The sequence below is a fragment of the Ptychodera flava genome, chromosome 16 (assembly GCF_041260155.1).
Source record: "Ptychodera flava strain L36383 chromosome 16, AS_Pfla_20210202, whole genome shotgun sequence".
NCBI classification, from domain to species: Eukaryota; Metazoa; Hemichordata; class Enteropneusta; family Ptychoderidae; genus Ptychodera; species Ptychodera flava.
In genome coordinates, this window is record NC_091943.1 from 20,664,317 (window position 1) to 20,685,887 (window position 21,571).

Here is a 21,571-nt window from a genome sequence, read left to right on the forward strand (position 1 = left end):
TTCAACGAACAACACAAGAGTTTTTACAGTGTATATGAGAGGAGCTCACTAGATATTGACAGGAGGTAGGACAGTTCCATCATATTGAATTTTAAGTGCGGACACCGAAATGTGACTATTTGACAATTTATCATGGCGTCATTCACTTTAAGTGTTTTGACTTTCACGAGCCGGGGAACAAGCATGCAATTGCTCGCCAGCTGAGAATATACACTCCTTACGCTCATAATAGATACAAACCGCTATTCAACCAAGAATAGTGAAATATTATTCAAGACAAAACTTCAACACACACTATTTTATTGTACTTTTTGCAGTAGACAAAAGGTTCAATGACATACAAATGTATGAATAGGAATGCAGTGGCACCTTATGGAATGAAACACTGCTACCTTTTTTGGTCTGAAAGTTCAAAATACAGAAGCAAAACTGCATATGGTACTTCAGTATGTAAATGCCTTGATGACGTCAACGGTGACGCAAATCAAATATCTGCATATCTACTGGCACACAGAATCCAGTACAGAGTCATAGAAAAGAGTTAAGCTGATTCTCCAATCTCATCTATAGTACCTTCATGTCCGTGTGCTTGTTATCATAAATGTTGATGTCATCATTTTCATGAAGAAAACAATAATCCAAAAGAAGAATTAGTTTCTTGGTCTTTCTGTCTCTGATTTTCTGTCGGTCAGTGGCTGGATTTGACCGATGCAAATCATAAGTGCGTTTTCGATAACACAATCAAGACTATTTTATGATAATTGGGGATAAGAGTGATGGAAATCTACATTTTCTCTTTCTTCATTACGAATTCCTTTACAAGTGCATGAAAATACTAAAATAAAGTGTTCAATGTATTTTTCATGGGCAATGAGACATACTATTCTTAAGAAATTGAATGACGATTCCTCTCCAATTAACTGAGAACAGTCGTGAAGATGTTGAAGATGTCTTCGATGTATCATTGTATGCAAAATTTAAAATCCTTTGCACTTAGTTTTTAGAAGTTACACGAATGGAACTAATTTAGGATAATTGGATCTTCGTATTTTTTTCAAATTTCTGAAAAGTATTAATTGGCATATAGCTGAATGTTACAATATTACAAATTACTAATAAAAACATGTAGTTAGAGAGAATAGCAGATAAAACTTACATTTGTAGATTAAATACCCATTACTTCACTGTCCAATTATTCTAAATTAGTTCCAAGACTATTTACAGTGACTGTTGATAAAATTGTCATTTTATCAAACACATGCAAGCTTTCTGCAAGAACTTGTAAAGGAAAAAAAAGCATCGGACAACAGGTAGTAGCTGGTTACGGTCGTTTATAAGGAAGGCGTCCTTTTCCACACTCTTAGCGCAAGCAGATAAGGTATTGCCCGTATTCCCAAGGAAACCTAGGAGAAGGATCACATTTAGTGTTACACTTGTCTTTTGTTACAGATACTTAAACAGTTTCACTTTCTGGAGGGTCTTGTTAAATTGTTGAACAGGAAAGTCAATAATGGGATGCGGGAAACTCGTTCGTGTTTAGTTTTCCTTTGATGCGATAGACAGTCGAAAATGCAGATGGAAGGTACTAGAGTGCAAAAGTAAATAAATGACTGTAGCTATTGCATAGAACGCAACGTCGACTACACGACAAGGTCAAATATCTAAAGTAGTGGATCCAAGCTACCATTGGCATTTGAATTGTCAATTGGAAAAGTAGACGTAAGTGTGAAAGCGATTGGTGGCAATATGGCTTAAAGGTCGGTCAATTATATTGTCAGACGTCTTCAGCTGTCGAGTGTCTCTTTTGCTGACCCTGTTCTGTGATAAACTCTAAATACCAAACAAGATGGCCTCTAAAATCTTACCTCTAGATTAAAGCCATGGACAGTAACGCCAAGAGCACTGAGAGTACTAATGAACACAATAACCCAGTTGAAGAAGATTCTATGAAACAAAATTCGAAAAGACGTTATTGTAATAATATTTTACGACCAATCTCTTTTTGCGGAGTACATTTTAGCTCTTTGAGATCGTGATTGTATTGCATTTTGTACGTACTGTGATTTGATGATCGAAAGAGTTCATTGTTTTGTTCAAATCAGACTAGATTTTAGGAACGCACCAGCCGATTAAAGTGATTCCTTGTTGATATATTAATCTCATAAATCTTCATATATTAGCAATTGAGTGAGAAGGTAAATGGCAATGATAACTTTTTTTGCCAAAAGAACTTTAAACCAACAAACATAATTCTTTTACATTATTCAAATATAGTTCTATCTGTATACTAAAACTGTCCCGGTGGCCCTTTCACAACATTTTGTAATGATTATTGCCTTATTTTTGTAAGATATCGAATTAGAAATACATGGTTTTCACAGTGAAAATACAACATTGGCTTGGAAATATGTAATTGTTGCAATTCTGTTGAGATTTAATTGAATAAGGTTAGCAGTTACGCAGTATCAAAAACTTGGCGGTTTATACCCGTCTGATAAATAAAAAAGCATGTAAGGTCATTTTGGGGTCGTAAAATGACCAGTCTGTTGGCATGTCATATGGTGTTAATCGTTAGCCACTGTGTCCGGAAATAATGTTTCAATAGCCATAAGTGCTCTACCGGTTGAATTAGTTGGATTAACAGGTCCGATGGTCGAACCGCCTGGTATCCCAGGAGGGTCATTTCCTTCAGTTGGCCCGGTAGCCGGACCATCTGGTGGCCCTGTAGGGTCATTTTCTTCAGTTGGCTCGATAGGCAGAGTAGTGTCTGCAGTTGAAGAGAATAAGAAAATATGAACAATTGCATAACATTAACCATAGACACTAGAGAGAACGATCGGTATTAACAAACATTGAATGTCAAGCTATCCTTTTATCTTAGTTTTGTGTTCGTGTTCGTTCAACTAATGCGTTATGCAAACCACCCCCTCCACTATGGAGTAAAATTGGTTATGATCAAAGGAATAATTTCACTTGCAACAAACTAGCCGTCAATATATGATGACTTTGACACCATTTAGGGACATTAATTTTTTTTCATTTTCTTTACTTTATAGACAGAGGGCGTGATGTTGATACTGACTTAGCAGAGGTGTAACAGGTTTCTGACTATAATGATTTACGACTTGCATCTTTTGTGTCTTTCGTGTCAACTTCTTTATGAAGGCGGGAATTATCGTATCTGAACATCCAATGGCGTAGTTGTAGAATGTCTATAGGATGCTGGTGTGTAGAGACGGAAACTTGTATTCTTACCGTCTGTTGAATGTGAATTACTGGGCTTCACCAACGTGAAAGCGACAATGAACAACGCAGCTATCTGTAAGTATCCCCTGTAAAGGAAACAAATGTTTTCGTTGTTATTGACTGAGTAGCCTACAACATCGCATCAGATAGCCGAGCAGGGTTTCACGAAAAGTGGTTCTTTCTTATGCTTCAAATCCTCTACCACTCCACAGGACATCTGATGAGAATGGCATATTTCTCCTATGTATATCTGGAATTGCGTGCAATAGTGAAGTGTTGTACAGATATACAGGCTCGGAAGTATTATTGGTTAGTGCTACCGTATATGACCACGATTTCGCCAAGGGAAATAGAGCCAGATGGTACTGCTGTCGCATAATTTTTTAAATTTATTAAATTATAAAAATATGTGGACGCTTTCGGTTGTATGTACCAAGTGTTTCCGGAAACTGGAAAACGGCACTCTATTATCACACTATTGTATGATATTCAAACATACAAGTCCGCTTATAAGAGTATTCAATGGCAGGCAACAATAACGCTATCAATGATAAAGAGAAACACTATCTTGATAGAAGTTAAAATGCCAGAGGATATATTAGAATGGGTGGTAAAACAAAAGTTTGGGACTGAGATAACTTAGTTCAAGAGGCCTTCAAAGGCTTTTCTATAAGGGAAGTATGACTTTGCCTGTAAAAATCCATCACTAATTAATTACAAAAACGTAAACCTCAAAGACATAAGCGAAAATTACAATTAGAGTCACTTGGATGAATTTAACACGAAAAAAACAGGAAACATTGTTTGAATTACAAATAGATCACACTCAAATCTATATTGCAAGGGTCGCAGTAAGAAATTACCAATTTTAAATTTTATGTACTGTCGGTAAAGTGAACGAAAACAACAATAAATGATAGAAAGAAACTGCGATAACTTCCACATAATCTAGGCTATTGTTGATATAGAATTTAAACCAATTTAAAGTGAGGCAGAGACATATATTACAAGAACGCATACTTAAGCTAAATGGTTAGAGCAATTTTAAAAATCGCTTGGAGTGACGATGGCAAGTTGAGAATGATATGCTACACTATAAACTTGTCTTGTCAAAATTTGTTATTTTTAGTAACTTCAAAGTAGACGCCGTCGTTCACTGAATGCTGTTGAGAGGAAAGGAAAAAAGACAATTGGTGTACAGACCTCATCCTGATGATGTTATCGTAGGTGTCAGGAACCGTAATTGTGATGGAACTACCACCGACCAGTACTAACAGCCATTTTATACTAGTTGGTTGCTATGATATACTGAAGCTAAGACGACAGGACAACAAACAATAGTACAAGCGGTAACCATAGGAAACCTTCGTGTTTAGGAACAAACCAGACGTTGTTGACTGGTCCCTTTATTATTTCTCTCTCAGGTCACCTGATTGGTTGAATATTGGACGAGAGATTTGTTAACCATGTTCCGCATTGTTATGACGTTCAAGTAAGAACTATAATAAAAAACAGGCGTATTGCATAATGCTCATATTTCGAAAAAATGTACTGACTATTACCAATTGTCTGTAGACCACGCTTTTTTATGAACATCGGTTTTAAATTTTATGTACAATGAAATTAGAATGTTATGCTGTCGCTAGATTTATATTATGTAGTATAAGATTAGTCGGTGGTCTCTGAGCTCGCGCAAATTCCTAATGTGTTAGTCAGGAACAATTTCAGTGAATTGGGTCGTTTACTTTAAATGCTTAGTAAACAATATCAGAATCGTATTCTACGTGTTCTGTCACTTAAACATGAACTTATATTCGATTAATCGTTTCAGTTGCAGAGGCAAAACGATTTATGTTTTAACACAGATGTTTTTCAGTTTTAAAAATGGACAACATTCCCACCGAAAGATTCAAGGATCACTATTACAGCAGTTTACATAGCTATGTGGAGAATCGTCATGATCTACACAGCATGTAAAACAAGAGCTCATAAAGCTGTTAGAAGACACGATGCTCTGCTACACTGGTTCCTGTGTAATTACTTTGGCTTCATTGCCAAGTCTTTCGAGACCGACGCAAAGAACATGAAGCACACTGTCATGTCGTTGTTTCGCACCATCGAGTTTCCGATAAGCGCGTGAATCTCATGTAATGACATTATCTACAGGCCTTGCGACCTCACTTTTTGCTTGTTTGAGTTCGTTTCATGATGGTTTGACTTTGACCGCATGTCCAGTCACTGTTACACTGTATCAGAGCGAAATCAGTATGTGTAAATCTCATGTTATAGTTTTGTAAGTGTGGTTATGCTACATTGTTAAACTTAAATTTTTCATCTGGATATAAGTAACCTTGACAGCAATTTCCAATGCTGTATTTCGTATTACCTGGTGACATACCTGAGCGGAATAAATGCGTTTTTAGGAGCTTCGTCGTGGTCGGAGTCACAAAGAATTGTTAGCAACGTCCTTTTCATAGTCGTGTTGGCAACCTTTGTCAATTTGACATTTGCAACTAATTAAACACAAAACGTGGCTTAAAAATAAGCCTATGATTCACAGGTCAAAAATCGATCGAAGAGATGATGGCATGAGAGGATCTCTAAGAAATTAGTTCCTCTTTAATGTGAAGTTTACATCATTTATCAACTTAAAACTCGACAGCCATAACATATTAACAAATTAAACTTTAGACTGCACAATAAGGTATTTACATCGCGTTAGAATTGTCCTGAAAATGTGTTTAAACGTTTTATAATGAAAGGCAGAGTTTTCCTTGACAAAATCGCTTACGAGTTGACAACTTCTCATCATTTCAAACTGTGTGAGAAAGTTTAATAAAAAAACACAAACAAAAGGGTTCGTGCTACAGTATATCCGGGGATGGGAGTAAGGGTTCAGTAGTCAAATCATCATATCGGCAAAAATTTCCAACATAGTCATTGCAGACTTGTAGAAGTGGAAACCGCAACATTTCACTGTGTCATATGTGTACCAAAGTTTACCATTGTACATGAATTAAGTTGCAGCCTTAACGTAGAAAAGATTTGCATTCATTATCAATGACCCCTAAGTTTGACAGTTTTTAACACTGGGGGCGCTATGTGTTCCTGAATCGCGACTTGGACAAGCAGGATAGATTCACGAAGATAATAACGTCATTTAAAGTGTCGATTACTAAATATAGCACTAGACATTGTGCGTCACAACTTATACAAACTAATCTTGATTTAACTCTTGCTTTCCATAGATGTATGATTTATAGTTACACCCTGTGTATCTGTCAATCTTTTGCTTTGATAGCATCAGGGTCAAAGATAAATGTAGGTTCTCACACTCTCTCTCTACCTCTCCTCCTTTTCTCTATTTATCTCAGGCTTAAACTTGTACCTGACTTTGTTGCGTTTCTTGTCAGTCTCTCAGTTTTTTTATTCCAAATCTGGATAAAATGTATTCAATCATCGTTTAAATTAGCATGGCGTGGAAGCCAATTCCGGGTAGATGTGAAAGAATCTCAGTATTGTATTGAAAATACCAGGATTAACAACTTCGATGAATAGTCACACGCTAGAAATTTTCATTTAACTACCCGACGCAAATCCGAACCCTACTCTAGTCCCAACTGGTGGAATGAAAATTCTTAATGATAATGTCAAGGGGCAACCGTCCTTACACCCACATGAAAAATGAATATTCACCAGCACCCTCGTGATCTGTCTGTACTTTTGACGACCTATTGACGATGTCATTTCGATGTCACCATAAGTCACATTAGAGTTAAGTCAGTCGTAGTTTGTGAGTATGGCCATCAAAATTTTAAATTATAATGAACAATACACATATTTTGTGTATGAAAGAGGAGCCTTCCAGACTGTCGATATCGACCGATCGATCAGATTGCATTGTAAAAGCGCACACCAAAATTTGACTGTGTGCTGTCTTGAATTCGAATGGCATTTCAGAATGCAAAGTAACCGATTAAAGCGGCACCAACCATAATCTACCCACTGCAACGAGCGCCATGTGCAAGATATCAACGTGCATTCAAATGCTTTCTTTGGATTTCTTAGCAGAGGTACTATGGTAGCGCTTTAAATAATGCATGCAGTCACTAACTAAGAAAGCTGCACGGACAGTCAGAATGGTGCCTCCATGTAACACAAGGTTGGACTATATACGTTTACTTTGTCGACTCAAACTGCGAGTCTCGATAGGTGTAATGACCGATGTTGAAGATTGGTTGCAATTACACACGAACAAACTCCTTAATACACGTTGTATAAATGCATTCATTTACTTATAACATCGGAAGTTAGATGGATTATGATGGCAAAGAATGGTGACCAGATGTGGACTATATGAGCTTTTCAGGAAAACCCTCTTTTATCTCGTTATGAGTGTCCCTCTAGGAAACCCTTAAAATGAGGTTATTTGTGGCACTCAAAGCTTACAATGCAAATAAATCTCAATAATACGTACTGTCCGATCATAAATTTCTAAAATCTACATAAAACCATGGACACCGACAAGTATAATTACATGTCCCATAAACAGAGTACACCAAACATAACACTGTTCCAAGGACCTTGTCCAGCGATATCACCACTTTGTCAAAATAAAGCCGATTCACCGACCATTACAAGTTATCTAGAAATGAGACAAACACGCTGAATGGGATGAGCAATTCAAACTTCTCATAGACTGTAATTGGTACATATGATTCAAACAGAAGATACCGTTTTGATTGGTGTCAGCAATAAATGAATTGCACCTGTGTGATTCAATGCGACAGAAGGAAGAAAATTGCAAATATTCTTCAAACATCGACAGCAAGATAGGATAAATTGAGCTTTTGACGAAAGCAAAAGCAAAAGCCAAAAAGATGGCAGCACAAACAGCAAGAATTCAGGCTGCATAAATTTTCCATAGGCGTTTTCAGGATGAACACTGAATTTGTCTCTCGGCCATGAAACTTGAATATGGTAATCAACTTAATGAAACCACAATTTCATTTTCTCTGGGTCTGAAACCTATTGGCATTGCGGCGATTTAGGCAGTGTTTCTTTGAAGGAATGCCTGTATATGGTAGAGAACACTTAATTGGTTTCTCTTAATCAATGCTAGGCTATATATACATTGACATGCTGCATGGATTCTCCACCATGAATAGATAACCTTCCATTCAATGATATGGAATTGTATTTCAGCAGGCCAACGATGCAAGACAATTTCTGTCTCCATAACGTCTAGACATACAGGCCTAGAACGGAAGAGGTTTCAACCCCTCTAAACGATGCATCTAGCATCTGTATAGCTAATCTTAGTGTAATTTAACGAGTATTATGTGAGAAAAGTTTACATAGAAAGACACACACACAAAAACACACACTAAGGCGAAATACCTCTACAACATGTAACCTTTATTCGAACACTTAACTTATTCTCCGCATGTATTGCTTGAAATCGGAATGTTAAGCCGACTAAGCTGATGCTTTAACTTTCCTGCATATGTGTCGTGGCGCTATTCACCTTTGTTTTATGCACCCTACACAAGCCGGGGAAAGCATGGAGTTGCCGAGAATAAACGCTCATTACACTCATAATCGAAAGAAACCGCTGTTTTGACGACAATAATGACACATCAGTTATTGCAAAAATTGAACACATATTATTTTATTGTACACACTTGCAGTAGACAAATATCTACATTACGCACAAATGAACGCTTCGGTTTATAATGGCACCCTCTTCTCTTTGATCTCAAACTTCAGAAGCAAAATTGCACATGCTACTTCAGTATGTTAATGCCATGATGACGGCAACAGTGGCGCAAATTAAATACTTGCATATATCTACCGGTACGCAGAATCCAGTACAGAGTCGTAGAAAAGAGTAAACTGTTTCTCTAATCTCATCTATAGTACCTTCATGTCCGTGCACTAGTCATCATAAATGTTGATGTCATCATTTTCATGATAAAAATAACAATCTCAAAGAAGAATTATTGCCTTCCGTCTTTCTGCCTCTCATGCAAACGACAACACAATGAAGACTATTTTATGATAATTGACTGGGGATAAGAGTGAGGGATAACTCCATTTTCTCTTTCCTTATTGTTATAAAACACATCGTTTTATAACTAAATGGAAATATTAATATAATGTGTCCAATGTATTTTCTTATGTGAAATGAGACATACTATTTCCAACAAATTAAAATTACGATTCCCCTCCTGCAATTATCTGAAAATAGTCCCGAAGATGTTCCGGATGTCTGAGATATGTAACTGTATACAAAATTTGAAATCCATTGCACATGATTTGTAAAGTGTATTTACAGTGACTGTTGATAAAATTGTCATTTTTATCCAACATATGTAAATTTTCTTCAAGAACCTGTTATAGGAACAGCATCGGAAAACTGGCAAGCAGTTGGTTATTGTCAACTGTTAAAGAGGGTGTCTTTTCCCACACTCAGATCACGAAGATCAGTCATCGCATGTGCTCCCAAGAAAACCTACGAGAAATATCACACAGAGTGTTACAAGTATACTTTGATAACACATACTTAAACAGTTGCATTTCCTGGAGATCCCTGTCACAATGTTGGATTGCAAATCTTTCCCTTCACATGACAGTTAAAATGTAGATGGAAGATACAGGAATGCAAAAGTAAAGAGGCCTAATTCGCTGTAGCTATTGCATAGAACGTAATGTTGACTACAAGAGAAGGTCAAATACCAAAAGTAGTAGATCCAAGCTACTGTTATTAAATCACGAATGGTCAAAATAAGGTAAAGGTCAGACAACTCCTTTCTGAAGTCTTCAGTTGATGAGTTTCTCTTTTGTTAGCCCTGCCTGTGATTTAATAAACTCCAAATGCCAAACGAGGTGACCTCCAAAATCTTACCTTTAGAATGCGGCCATGGACAGAAACACCAAGACCAATGTAAGTACCAGTGAACTCAATAACCCAGTTGAAGAAGATTCTATAATACAAAAATTCGAAAAAGTGTTATTCTGATAATATTGTTTGGTCATACTCTTTTCGCGGGGTAAATTTTTCCTATTTGATATTTTGATTGAATAGAATTTTCCAATTTTGTACTTATGAGACTTCTTAAGTTCCGTCCATTTCGGACTAAAATTTTAGAAACACACCATCCTCATAAACCGATTTCTTCTTTAACATATTATCTCATACATTTTCATAGTTTAGCTATTAAATATACAATTAAAGTCAATTATTTTGATGCCGAAAGTTATGTAATCAAGCTAACATATTAACATATAACATAATTGTGAATTTCAAAAATAGTTCCAATCATGTCTACTAAAATGGTCCAAATGGCCCGTTTTGTAACCTGTAATGACCTAATTACCTTGTTTTTTGTAGGATATTAAATGAGAAAAACATAACACAACATTTGTTTTCGAATTATATCATGGTTGCTATTCCGTTCGGATTAAATTCAATAGGGTTGGCAGTTACGCAGTAAAAATCCTGGTGGTTTATATCCGTCTGATAAGATGTAAAAGCATAAATAGCTATTTTAAAATGACCATTCCATGACCATGTTGAAATGGTCCTCATCGCTTGCCACTGTGTACGAAAAAAATAAACCAATAGCAATTCTTGCTCTACCGGTTGAATTAGTTGGATTAACAGGTCCGATTGTAGAACCGCCTGGTGGCCCTGTAGGGTTATCTGGATCAGTTGGCCCAGTAGCCATTGTAGTGTCTGCAGTTGAAGAGAATGAAAAACAATATGAATAACTGCATAACATTAAGCATAGACACTCGAGAGAGCGATCTGTATTGTCAAAAATTGAATGTCAAGCTATCGTTTTATCTTAATTTGTATTCGTTCAATTAATTTATGCAAAGCACTCTGTTCTCTACGGAATAAAGTCAATGATGATGACAGGGATAATTTCGCTTGCAACATACGTGCCATCAATATATGAAAACTTTGACACCATGTAGAGATTAATAGAATCTCACACCCCCAAGGACTGGGATCAGATTTCTCACACGAGTTGGGGATATTTTGTCTCACACGAGCCGCAGGCGAGTGTGAGACAAAATATCCCCAACGAGTGTGAGAAATCTGATCCCAGATCCTTGGTGTGTGAAATTCTTTTTCTCACATGACCACAAAATGCGTTAAATTCATATTGGACACGTACAATATTATCAAAAATCGTGACAACTCTGTCGTCTGCCACTGTACTTTGACCTGCTTACTTTGTAGTTCTAGTCCATGTGTTACTCGTCGTGCCATTGGATAACATTTTGCGCGTGGAACAAAACAGACTGTTTATCATCCAATCAGAGCTCGTGTAATATTTACTGCAGAGTGTGGGACGGTTTCTGAGAGTGTGGGATCGATTTTTCCCACACTGTCGATCCCGCACTCCCAGCGGCCAGGAATGTGAGAAATTGATATTCCCCTTATTCAATTTCATAGACAGGACGTGATGTTGATGCTGACTTAGGGAAGATGAAAGTTTTCTGATTATAATGATTTACATCTTGCATATTTTGTGTCTTGTGTGTCAACTTCTCTATGAGAAGTGAAATCATTTCATCTGAATATTAAATGGCGCAGTTGTGGAATGTTGTCGTGTTGTACAGACAGTGCAAGACTAACTTGTATTCTTACCGTTTCCCTGTGAATTACTTGGCTTCACCAACGTGAAAATGACAATGAACAACAATAACGCAGCTATCGGTAAGTATCCCCTGTAATGAAAATGAAAGGTTTCGTTGTAATTGACTGGTTAACAAACAGCATCTCATCAGGTAGTCGAGCAGAGTTTCACAGAAACTGGTAAAGTGGTTCTCATGTTTTATACACCCTACCACACTACAGACTACTATGACAAAAGTCAACACATACTCTTTGTATTAAAAGGCAGCAAAATGACAAAATTCTCAAATATAAATCAAACATGAAGTATTTAACATCTATAACATCCTAAAGAAACACAACTCCTTAGTATCTGAGTAACATTCTAAAGAAACACAACTCCTTAGTAACTGAGTAACATCCTAAAGAAACACAACTCCTTAGTAACTGAGTAACATCCTAAAGAAACACAACTCCTTAGTAACTGAGTAACATCCTAAAGAAACACAACTCCTTAGTATCTGAGTAACATTCTAAAGAAACACAACTCCTTAGTAACTGAGTAACAATGAAACTAAATAAATCATATAAAAGTATATTCAACGAATAATAAACATTTTACAACATACGTACACTGCAATGAAAAAATAAAGAAAGAAGTCATTGTAAAGCCATATATTGAATAAAAAAACCAAAATGCCTAATCAATTTAAAGGCATTACAAGTGAACATTATAAATCAATCAGTTTCTGTATAGCATTATCATCCTGACCTTTATACGGACATTGCATATGCTTCTAAAAACTCATTCTCGTGGAGTACAGATAGTGCTTTATAGCAACTTTGATCCCTCTTCCATTAGTGCAGACACTCTTTGAAGTGATCAAGTATTTGCTATACCACTTGTAAATGAACTGCAGATTAATAACCCTTTCTCTCATGTACACTAATCTGTCCTTCTACACAGGGGTCAGGATGGCTGTACAGGACGCGGGTAGAAATAGGATGAGAAAATGAACGGGAATGAAGTGAAAAATGGGACCCTTCTTTTTGATAATTTTCCCCTAAGTTTTCAAAGCCCCATTCCGAACTATGAACATCCCACAAAATAACTTATCACCCGTTTTAGAACGTACTTTTTTATCTCACTTCCATTAGTGCACACCATGACATTCTTTGAAGTGATCACATATTTGCTATAGCACTTGTAAATGCTGGCGCTCTTTTTCTTTGTTGATATACAGCTAATCTCGTATTTGGCGTCATTATTATTAGTTATGTTTCCTAAAATACCAGATGTTTTCATACGCATCCATATGTTTTTTTCTTTGTCTGTTGTTGCAAGCTAAGTTCCTCCATAGGCTAAACTGTTATTGATGGAATATAAGAGCGACAAAAGAGACGAATCATAAGCTACAAAATGCTTATCTCAACCCAATATAGCCTGTGGCATCGGTTTATCTAGTTCCGCCAGATTTCACTCATTTAACCTTGTTTTGAGTCTTCGTAGTCACTTTAGAATGCTTTGAATGAAATTTGACAAACGTCTGAACAGTAGATCGAATGTGCCAGGTATGTTGACGAGAAAACCAGAATAACACAAATAACATATTCAAAAGGACGGTTTCGGTTGTTCAGACCGAAGGTTTCCGAAAAACTGAAAAGCGACACACTGTAACATGATATTCAAACATAAAAATCCGCTTATGGGAGTATTCAATGACCTGCATCTATAATACTATCGATGGTAAGGATAAACAATGTCTCGATAGAAGGATAAAATACCAGAGGATAGAATAAGGGACATAACAAAAAGTTGGGACTAAGTTTCGAGGGGCCTTGAAAAGCATTTATATAAGGAAAGCATATGGTGGCCTGAAAATAGGTAACTAATGACGAAAAAATGTAAAACTCAAAGAAATCTTACGAAAATTGCAATCGAAGTCAATGTGATGAACTAAACAAAAAACAGAAAACATATTGTGAATTAGAATATATCAAACTGAAATATATTTTTCAATTGTCGCAGTAAGATATTTCCAATATTAAAACTTATGTACCCTCGCTATAGTGAACGAAAACAGAAATGAATGATAGAAAGAAACCGCCGTAACTTTCACATAATCTTGGCTACTGTTGATGTACAATTTAAACGAATTTAAATTGAGGCAGAGAATATTTCAAGAACGCGGACTAAAGTTAACTGGAAATAACAATCGTGAAAGTTGTTTGAGTAATGATATCTAGTTGCGAATTCTACGGAAGAATGCAAACTTGTCTTGTCAAAACTTGTTTTTAAGAACCTTCAACATTTTTTCGAAAGACGTCTATGATTCTGAGCATTCTTTAACAGTGTGAACAGTAAATTCTACACGTTACCGAGCATTCAGTTCTCAGAGTAGACAACTATTGCTGTTGAGACGAAAGGAGAAAAAGAAAATTAGCGTACAGACCTCATCCTGTTGATGTTATCGTTGGTGTCAGGAACAGTAAATGCAATGAAACTGCTAACAGTCAGTACCAACAGCCAATTTATACTAGATGGTTGCTACGGTATAATGCAGCCAAGACGACAGGACAACAAACTATGACACCACTGGTAACCATAGGGAACCTTCGTGTTTAGCAAATAACAAAGCCCATGCTGTTGGCAGGCTGCTTCTGTTATTTCCCCCTCAGGCCATCCGATTGGTTGAATTATGTGTGAACCCCGTTCCGCATGTTTAGACATTCATGTAAGAACTATAATTATATCTTCTTAAACAGGGCTGGCATAGTGCAATATGCCCACATTTTGAGACAATGCATTGATTATTACAACTTGTCTGTAGGCCAGGCTCTTTGTAAACATCGGATGTACATTTTATGAACAATGAATTGACTATACTATATGCTGTCACTTGCTCTTCATTATTTATCTAGTATAAGGCAGGCCGGCGGTCTCTCAGCTCGCTTGAATTCCTTGAGTGTGTTAGTCAGGGCACTATTTCAGTGAATCGCTTTGTTTACTTTGATCGATAAACGCCCGGTAAACTACATCAAAACCTGTGATTCCAATCTCATAGCCGTTGCAAAATAGCGTTACTGGGTACAAGCAGAGAAGCGCGCCTTCTGTTGGTGTAGAGATAGAGTAATTCAATCTTGATAAGCATAAACATTCCGAAGTTGCCGGCTGAGTGTAGCGATAAACAACCTTACACTTGATAGGCTGCGGCAAAACGGATCATGGCCTGATTTGACCAACAAAGTCTGTAAATTTTTCGAAAAATCGAGAATGTTAATGTAGTGATGAATGAGAATGTTAATGTAGTGATGAATGAAGACATGCTTCCGTAGCTAATCTGGCTAAGAGACAAATAGAATATGAGCGTTATCTGAGCAACATAGGCGCAGGAAGCAAAATCAGGACTAAACTTGGTAAACTATTCAAAAATCGTAGAATCCAGTGTTGTGTAATGTTTTGACAGTTGCTTGGTGTCGCGGTAATGGAAATGGCTAATGACTCTATAAAAAGCTCCCAAACACAATTATTAAAAGGTTCTTTGTTGCACCAGAGTTGCTATTCCGAAGGCTGTCGTAGATGTTGTCCACAGCCTCCTCTGAACTGGGTAGATCTCATCTAGAGATTTAAAATAGTGCAATTAATATCAGTAATAATCAACAACTTTATAGTATTCAGGTCTCAAGCCTATCACATTAATACAAGTTAAACATATAGTGCAATTCATATATTGAGAATAGATAAGCAGTACCCAGTTACCGATCACAACTGTCCATCGATTACATTTTCAAATGCGTGGACTTTAATTCACTCAAAAACGTTTTACTTACCGTCAACTATGTGCAGTATCAATGCAATTGCATTGACCCATTCATATGGCCGATAGCACTCACAAGTAAGGTTAATCTCCAATGTAAAATGAGTGAACATGGGTGACGCTCATGAGGACAAAATTTTTGAACCACAAATCACAGCGTATATTCACTCCGCATACCTCAGCTATTCACGTCAAAGATAATTTCGTCGTTGGGCAGCATGATGCACGGAGCCTAGATATTCACCAGAGTAGCGCTGATTTCTGGTTTTATTACCTAGTCGCATATATTTTAGTGAGATGACCAAAACGTCCAAACAAGATAAGCAATACAATATGTCGTGTGAATTTGTGTACGTAGTCAGCTATGTGGCAGTTGAAAATAATCACATCACCGTAAATATACTTTTATTACTTTACTATGACAAAATAAATATACCAAAACCAAAACAGTATTCTGCTTCTAGGTAACCATCAACTTGCGAGGTATTCGCATACTTGTACTCCACACCTACGTTTTAGTAACGTTTTGATAAGGCGAGCAAGCGGCTATGAAAAGATAAAGTTATCAGTTCGCTCAACAGAAATTGCCTAGTTTAAGGAGATGAAATATTATTTTTATTTTAGTATGACAGCATGAAGTGATTTCATTGTATGAAATGATTTTAGGCTGACCTGTTATTATTATGTAGCATGGTCAAATACTCAGCTTCAATTTATCACAATGCAAAGGTCAATAAGTTTGAATACGATCCAACACGATTTTTTACTCCTTATGTATCCAGTTACTTTACTGTATTGCACAATTGACTCCCTTTATTCGGGCCTTTTTTGCCCATCGGCTAGCATGTCCCTCTTCCTGCCTGTCCGCCTGCCTGCCTACTTGTAAACATAGCTATAATACGCGATTAACATGTTTGTTCACTTTTTTACCGTTTTATAGTACCCTTTGACTTTTTTCAGGCTTGATTAGGTATTTTACCTTGTCTTCAGCTCGCTGCCCCTTATGATGTTTGACATTCATAAGAGTTGACCGGCTTATTATTTTAGGATGTGAAATCAAAGCTGAGTGCAAACGTGAAATAAAGATGTTAACCAACAACAGCTTCGAGAGATTCTAGTTGACAACAATGTTCGAATCCTTCGTACAGCTGACTTCAACCAAACATTCGGTTTATGGCGAGCATCGTACTTATCAGTATGGTGAATCATTAACACTACCTCAATAAAGCTGTTCGTGTACAGCAACAGTCAAACATCTGATTTCATCATGCATTTGACACCATCTCTTAGTGAACCAACCCGGTAACCTTCTTTCCGGTAGTGTTGTAAGGTTCTTGTTTTGCACACAATGTTGTGGTTATGCGGGCAAAGTTTCTCAAAGTGGTCAGCGACAGACAAACTCATTCAGAGTACAGACCATTTGACTTTTGGAATAGAGTCTCCGACAAAGTCTGTCTTCTCTGGCATTGTAAGATATCCTGAATATGACAAATTGTGCAGAAGATTGATCATCACTATGGAATACCAGTACCTATATAAACATGTTGAAATATGTTGAATATTACATCGATCTGCTCGTCAGGCATCACGTGACGTATTAATTAATTGGAAAAAACAGACGACAATATTGTATAGCTCATTTCCTCCCCTTCAATTTAGACCGCTGGATTAAAATTTATCTCTACGGTATAAGGCGTACGTTGAGGTATTTTAGTTGTGGTGCTCATCAAAACAATGCATTGTATAGAGCCTCGACATTCAACTTAGCAACTCTGTTGTTTAATTAATCGACTAATCGAGGTTACGCAAGTTTTTCAGAGATATTAAACAAGACAGGCAATATTTTGATAAATTATGTTGTTCTTTGAATTCGTTTATCATATACCTACATTCACGTGCCTGTGTAAAGCTATGGGAGAAAGCGCCCTCAGATCCGTGCATTTTTTTTTACATATCACGCCCCGGCCCGGTGCCCAAATATGGGCAATCGCGTGCATTTCTGAACTATCTCGATCTGGTTACTGCGCGAGTTGCTACCCGCAAACGTTCCATCGTACAGAAAGCCAGTGCGAGATCAGGAAAACGTCTGCTCGCTCAGATCGTACTTGCGCGTGGCGACAGTGGAGCCGCGCAGGTGACATCGGCTTTTATTTCTAAATTCTGGTGAAATCCTGTGTACACTAAGTGCGTGCCTGTTCAATGTAAATTAAAAGAAACTGACATCACGCTTTTGTCCCTCTTAAACCTCGATTTCAACCTCGATCTCCGTTGGTCACGTACAGTATGGATGTTGCTCTGCGCGTTCGTATTCTGGAATTCTGCATGTAAACAAATGACGTCATTATGTATGTCAATCCGCGACGGGAAGCGGCCAACGTATTTATGAAAAACTGACACAAATGGCGATGAATTTTGATATCGCTCGCATTTTATCTCCTAAACAATGTTGAATATTATGTAAACTACATATTTATCATTCCATAAGGTATATGATAAAACCTTTACGGCCCTGATACGGCTTTTGCGGCCCTTGGTCGTACGGCGTACGGGCCCTCGCACGCTCGGGCCCTTCCGCCGTACGACCTCGGGCCGCAAAAGCCGTATCAGGGCCGTAAAGATTATTATGAGGTCAAATAGATCGTTCAAAACAAAGGATATATCAATTTAGATCAACGAGAAATATAATTTCCTTTCTATTACATAATAATAATAATAATAATAATAATAATAATAATAATAATAATAATAGTAGTAGTAGTAATAGTAATAATAATAATAATTATAATTATATATATATTTATTTCTTCTATAGCGCATTACATAATAGTATAAAATCTCAATGCACTTTACAAAACTTATAGATAAAAGAAAAGTACAAAAAAGTTGTCATAAAAATAATAAGTAACATTACAAACATGCACACATAAACATACACGTACACACACACACGCAAGCTAATATAAAACTAAGCAGTCTTGCAAAAATATCAAAATTGTACACGCTAAAAGGTTCAACGTTTAAAACACAATTGGAAAACACAATGGAGTTAGACAAAAAAACTTCATTTTCCTCACTGTGAGAAATAGATTTGTTGTACCCTGTATGCCTTCCTAAAGAGAGGGGTTTTAAGTTGTGTTTTAAAAGAATACATGAAAGGTGCGTTTCGAATAGAAACATCAAGGTAATTCCAGAGCCTGGAGCAGTATACCGAAAAAGCGCGCTTTCCATAATGCTCCTGATTATAGCGAGGTTCGACAAGTTTTGTAGCATTTGTGTTAATCTACTAGGCTTGATAACAATGAGAAGATCTGACAAATAGGTTGGAGCTTGGCCATGGAATGACAAAGATGAATGTATCAATCCGGACAAGTTTCAACTGCCGATACGATATGTTATGTGGAGTCGTGAACGTATTCAAGTATGTGGCTGTCGAAATGATAAATCACATCACCGTTAAACATATTTATTACTCACCATGACGAAATAGATATACAAAGCCAAAACAATATCTCTGCTGCCAGGTAGCTAACAACTAGCAGGCTATTTGCATACACGATGCTTGTACTTCACACCAAACTCTTAGCAACGCTTTGATGAAGAGATAAAGTTATCGATTCGCTCAACAAATATTGCCGAGTTTAAGGAGATGAAGGAGTTTACAGTATGACAGCATGAAGTGATTTCGTTGTATATTTCAGCTTTCGTGTCTTTATTGGCCATAGTCAAACACTCAGCTGCAGTGTATCACAATAGAAAAGTAAATATGTTTGAATATGATCCAACGCGAACAACTTAAAATTTGTGATCGATTTGTTAATACTGATAACATTTACTGTCAACTTTGCTAAATTCCAGGTTTCACAGGTTTGTCGTAGTGCCGTTTCACAGTACCATTTGAGTCATCATTTCTTGTTTAAATGTTCTATCAGATCTTAATATTGTTATATTTTCTTTCCTGGTAAATATTATCTAATCAGCTTGACCTGTGTGTTAACGTGTCTCTCGGACTCTGTACAAAGTCATTCTTTAGACATTTACATAAACGATCTGCTAATTTTTGAATGTAAAATCACTTTTTTTAAATGGTATCAATTTAGATATTAAATACTCATGAATATATGATATAAATATGTTTAAAACTGTCAGAAATATTTACCAACTATGTCTACATGGGATTAAAGTCGGTAACCAAGGAAGAATCTTTCGTATGGCTACCACAAACAAAAGGTCGCCGTCTATGCCGAGTGTCGTACTTTGATCCCAATGAGTAATAGATAAATACATTTTTTAGGAGTTTGATGATCAGACACAAAAATACAGAAACAAATTTAATGGGACGCTGTCCCGTGATGTGACACGTTGCTCCAGTTACTTTGGCCTTTCATCGTCATGTTGGTTTTTTTTATTTCGATAGAATGCGCCTCGAAAGTAAACACTTAAACTTTTGCTCAAACCATTCGCAATAAAACTTCCAACTATTCTCTTACCAAACCAAGAATATATATCGGGGTCACCATGCAAAGTTTTGTACTAGAGAAATAAATTACTTGTCATTTATCAATATTTGAAATTCAACATGGTCGGCATCCTCATGTTAACTCTCTTGAGATAAAACTGTCAATTTGTAAAAAAAACCAAGAAGGTGAAAATGTTTCTTACTCAAAGAGCTTTAAAATGAAACCCCACGAATTGTATAGTAGAAAAGAATAAGAAAAATATTGAGAGTACCAATATCTGTCCCTGAGTCTAATTCTACCCAAAATGTCAATGAACAGACACGTTCAGGTTTCACGGATGAATACTGACATTGTGAATCATTAACATTACTTTAAATAGATCGAATGGAGAATATCTTCAGTCAAACATTTGATTTGATCACTCATTGGACATCATGGGAAGCCCCCTTTTAACTAGTTTTTAAGTTTCTTGTTTTGAATATGCAAGCACTCTTTCTTAAAGACGTCACACCTAGTCAAATCCATTCAGAGTTCTGGCCATTCGACAAATGGAAGCAAAGTTTTCTTTCAGTTGCCATCGTAATGATATCCTGACTCTGCCATTTTATGGACAACATTGATCATCTGTTTGGCTTTTTTCTCCAAAAGGAAATATCGATGCAAATTAAATGCGATGTTGAAATAACATGGTTGAACAGCTGTTCATTAATCAAGCGATGTATTTACTTAATCAGAAGAAATAGACAACGCTCTTTGAAACTACCATAAACTTCGAACCAGAAGTATTAACAATCTAAACCTCTGACGTGTCCATCGGAGGGAGGAAAAAGAAGTAAGGAAATCGGATGATTTGCATGAACTTGCATAAACTTACACTTCTTTCTCACCCAACCTACGACTGCTTGCCAAGCTAAAAGATGAACCTCACCAGTATTTAGATGTTGGATTTAGATAGTAATGAAAATTGAATCTTTGCAAAAACGTGACTTTGCGCATAATACGCTGTTTTGTGTGTAACGAAACCTTAAATGAATTAGTTGAACCTGTTCTTTTGAGACCAAATATGCATTCGGACATGAGAAGCTGTGTTGTAACCTGCGCATGTTCACTGAGTGGACTGGACAGAAGCTGAAACAATACTAAATCATTCTATATCGCCGTAAAACTTACAGCGGCGAACTATGACTAAATACGCATGTAAACCAAAACAATATAACCGGTACTAAGTAACTCGCAGCATGTGAGCTATTTTCACACTGAACAACTGTACTGCGCGCCTTAGCCTTTAGTCCCGCTTTGTTAAAACCTAACAAACTGCCGATGAAATGATATACTTAATAACTCAGAACACAAACAAAAGCAGCGTTGTTTCTCGGAGATCAAAGATTTCAAAACATTATAACATAAAAGTCTTATCGTCA

General features: G+C 36.8%; 1 protein-coding gene across 1 annotated transcript; it reads right to left on the reverse strand.

Annotated features, from left to right (window-relative positions):
* Positions 1-283: 283 nt before the first annotated feature.
* LOC139114251 (uncharacterized) lies at positions 284-4,668 on the reverse strand. Its single transcript, XM_070675835.1, has 5 exons — positions 4,450-4,668; positions 3,256-3,332; positions 2,621-2,767; positions 1,866-1,944; positions 284-1,403 (listed from the first exon to the last, which is right to left on the reverse strand). The coding sequence occupies exons 1-4, from the start codon at positions 4,452-4,454 to the stop codon at positions 1,868-1,870; spliced, it is 306 nt and encodes a 101-aa protein (XP_070531936.1). The 5' UTR covers positions 4,455-4,668; the 3' UTR covers positions 284-1,403; positions 1,866-1,867.
* Between the last annotated feature and the right edge of the window lie 16,903 nt (positions 4,669-21,571).

Coding starts and splice junctions, on each gene's coding strand:
- LOC139114251 (XM_070675835.1), bottom strand. Junction 2,768..3,255: donor TAATTCACATTCAACAGACG/GTAAGAATACAA, acceptor CTTCAACTGCAG/ACACTACTCTGCCTATCGAG. Junction 1,945..2,620: donor TAATCCAACTAATTCAACCG/GTAGAGCACTTA, acceptor TTTGTTTCATAG/AATCTTCTTCAACTGGGTTA.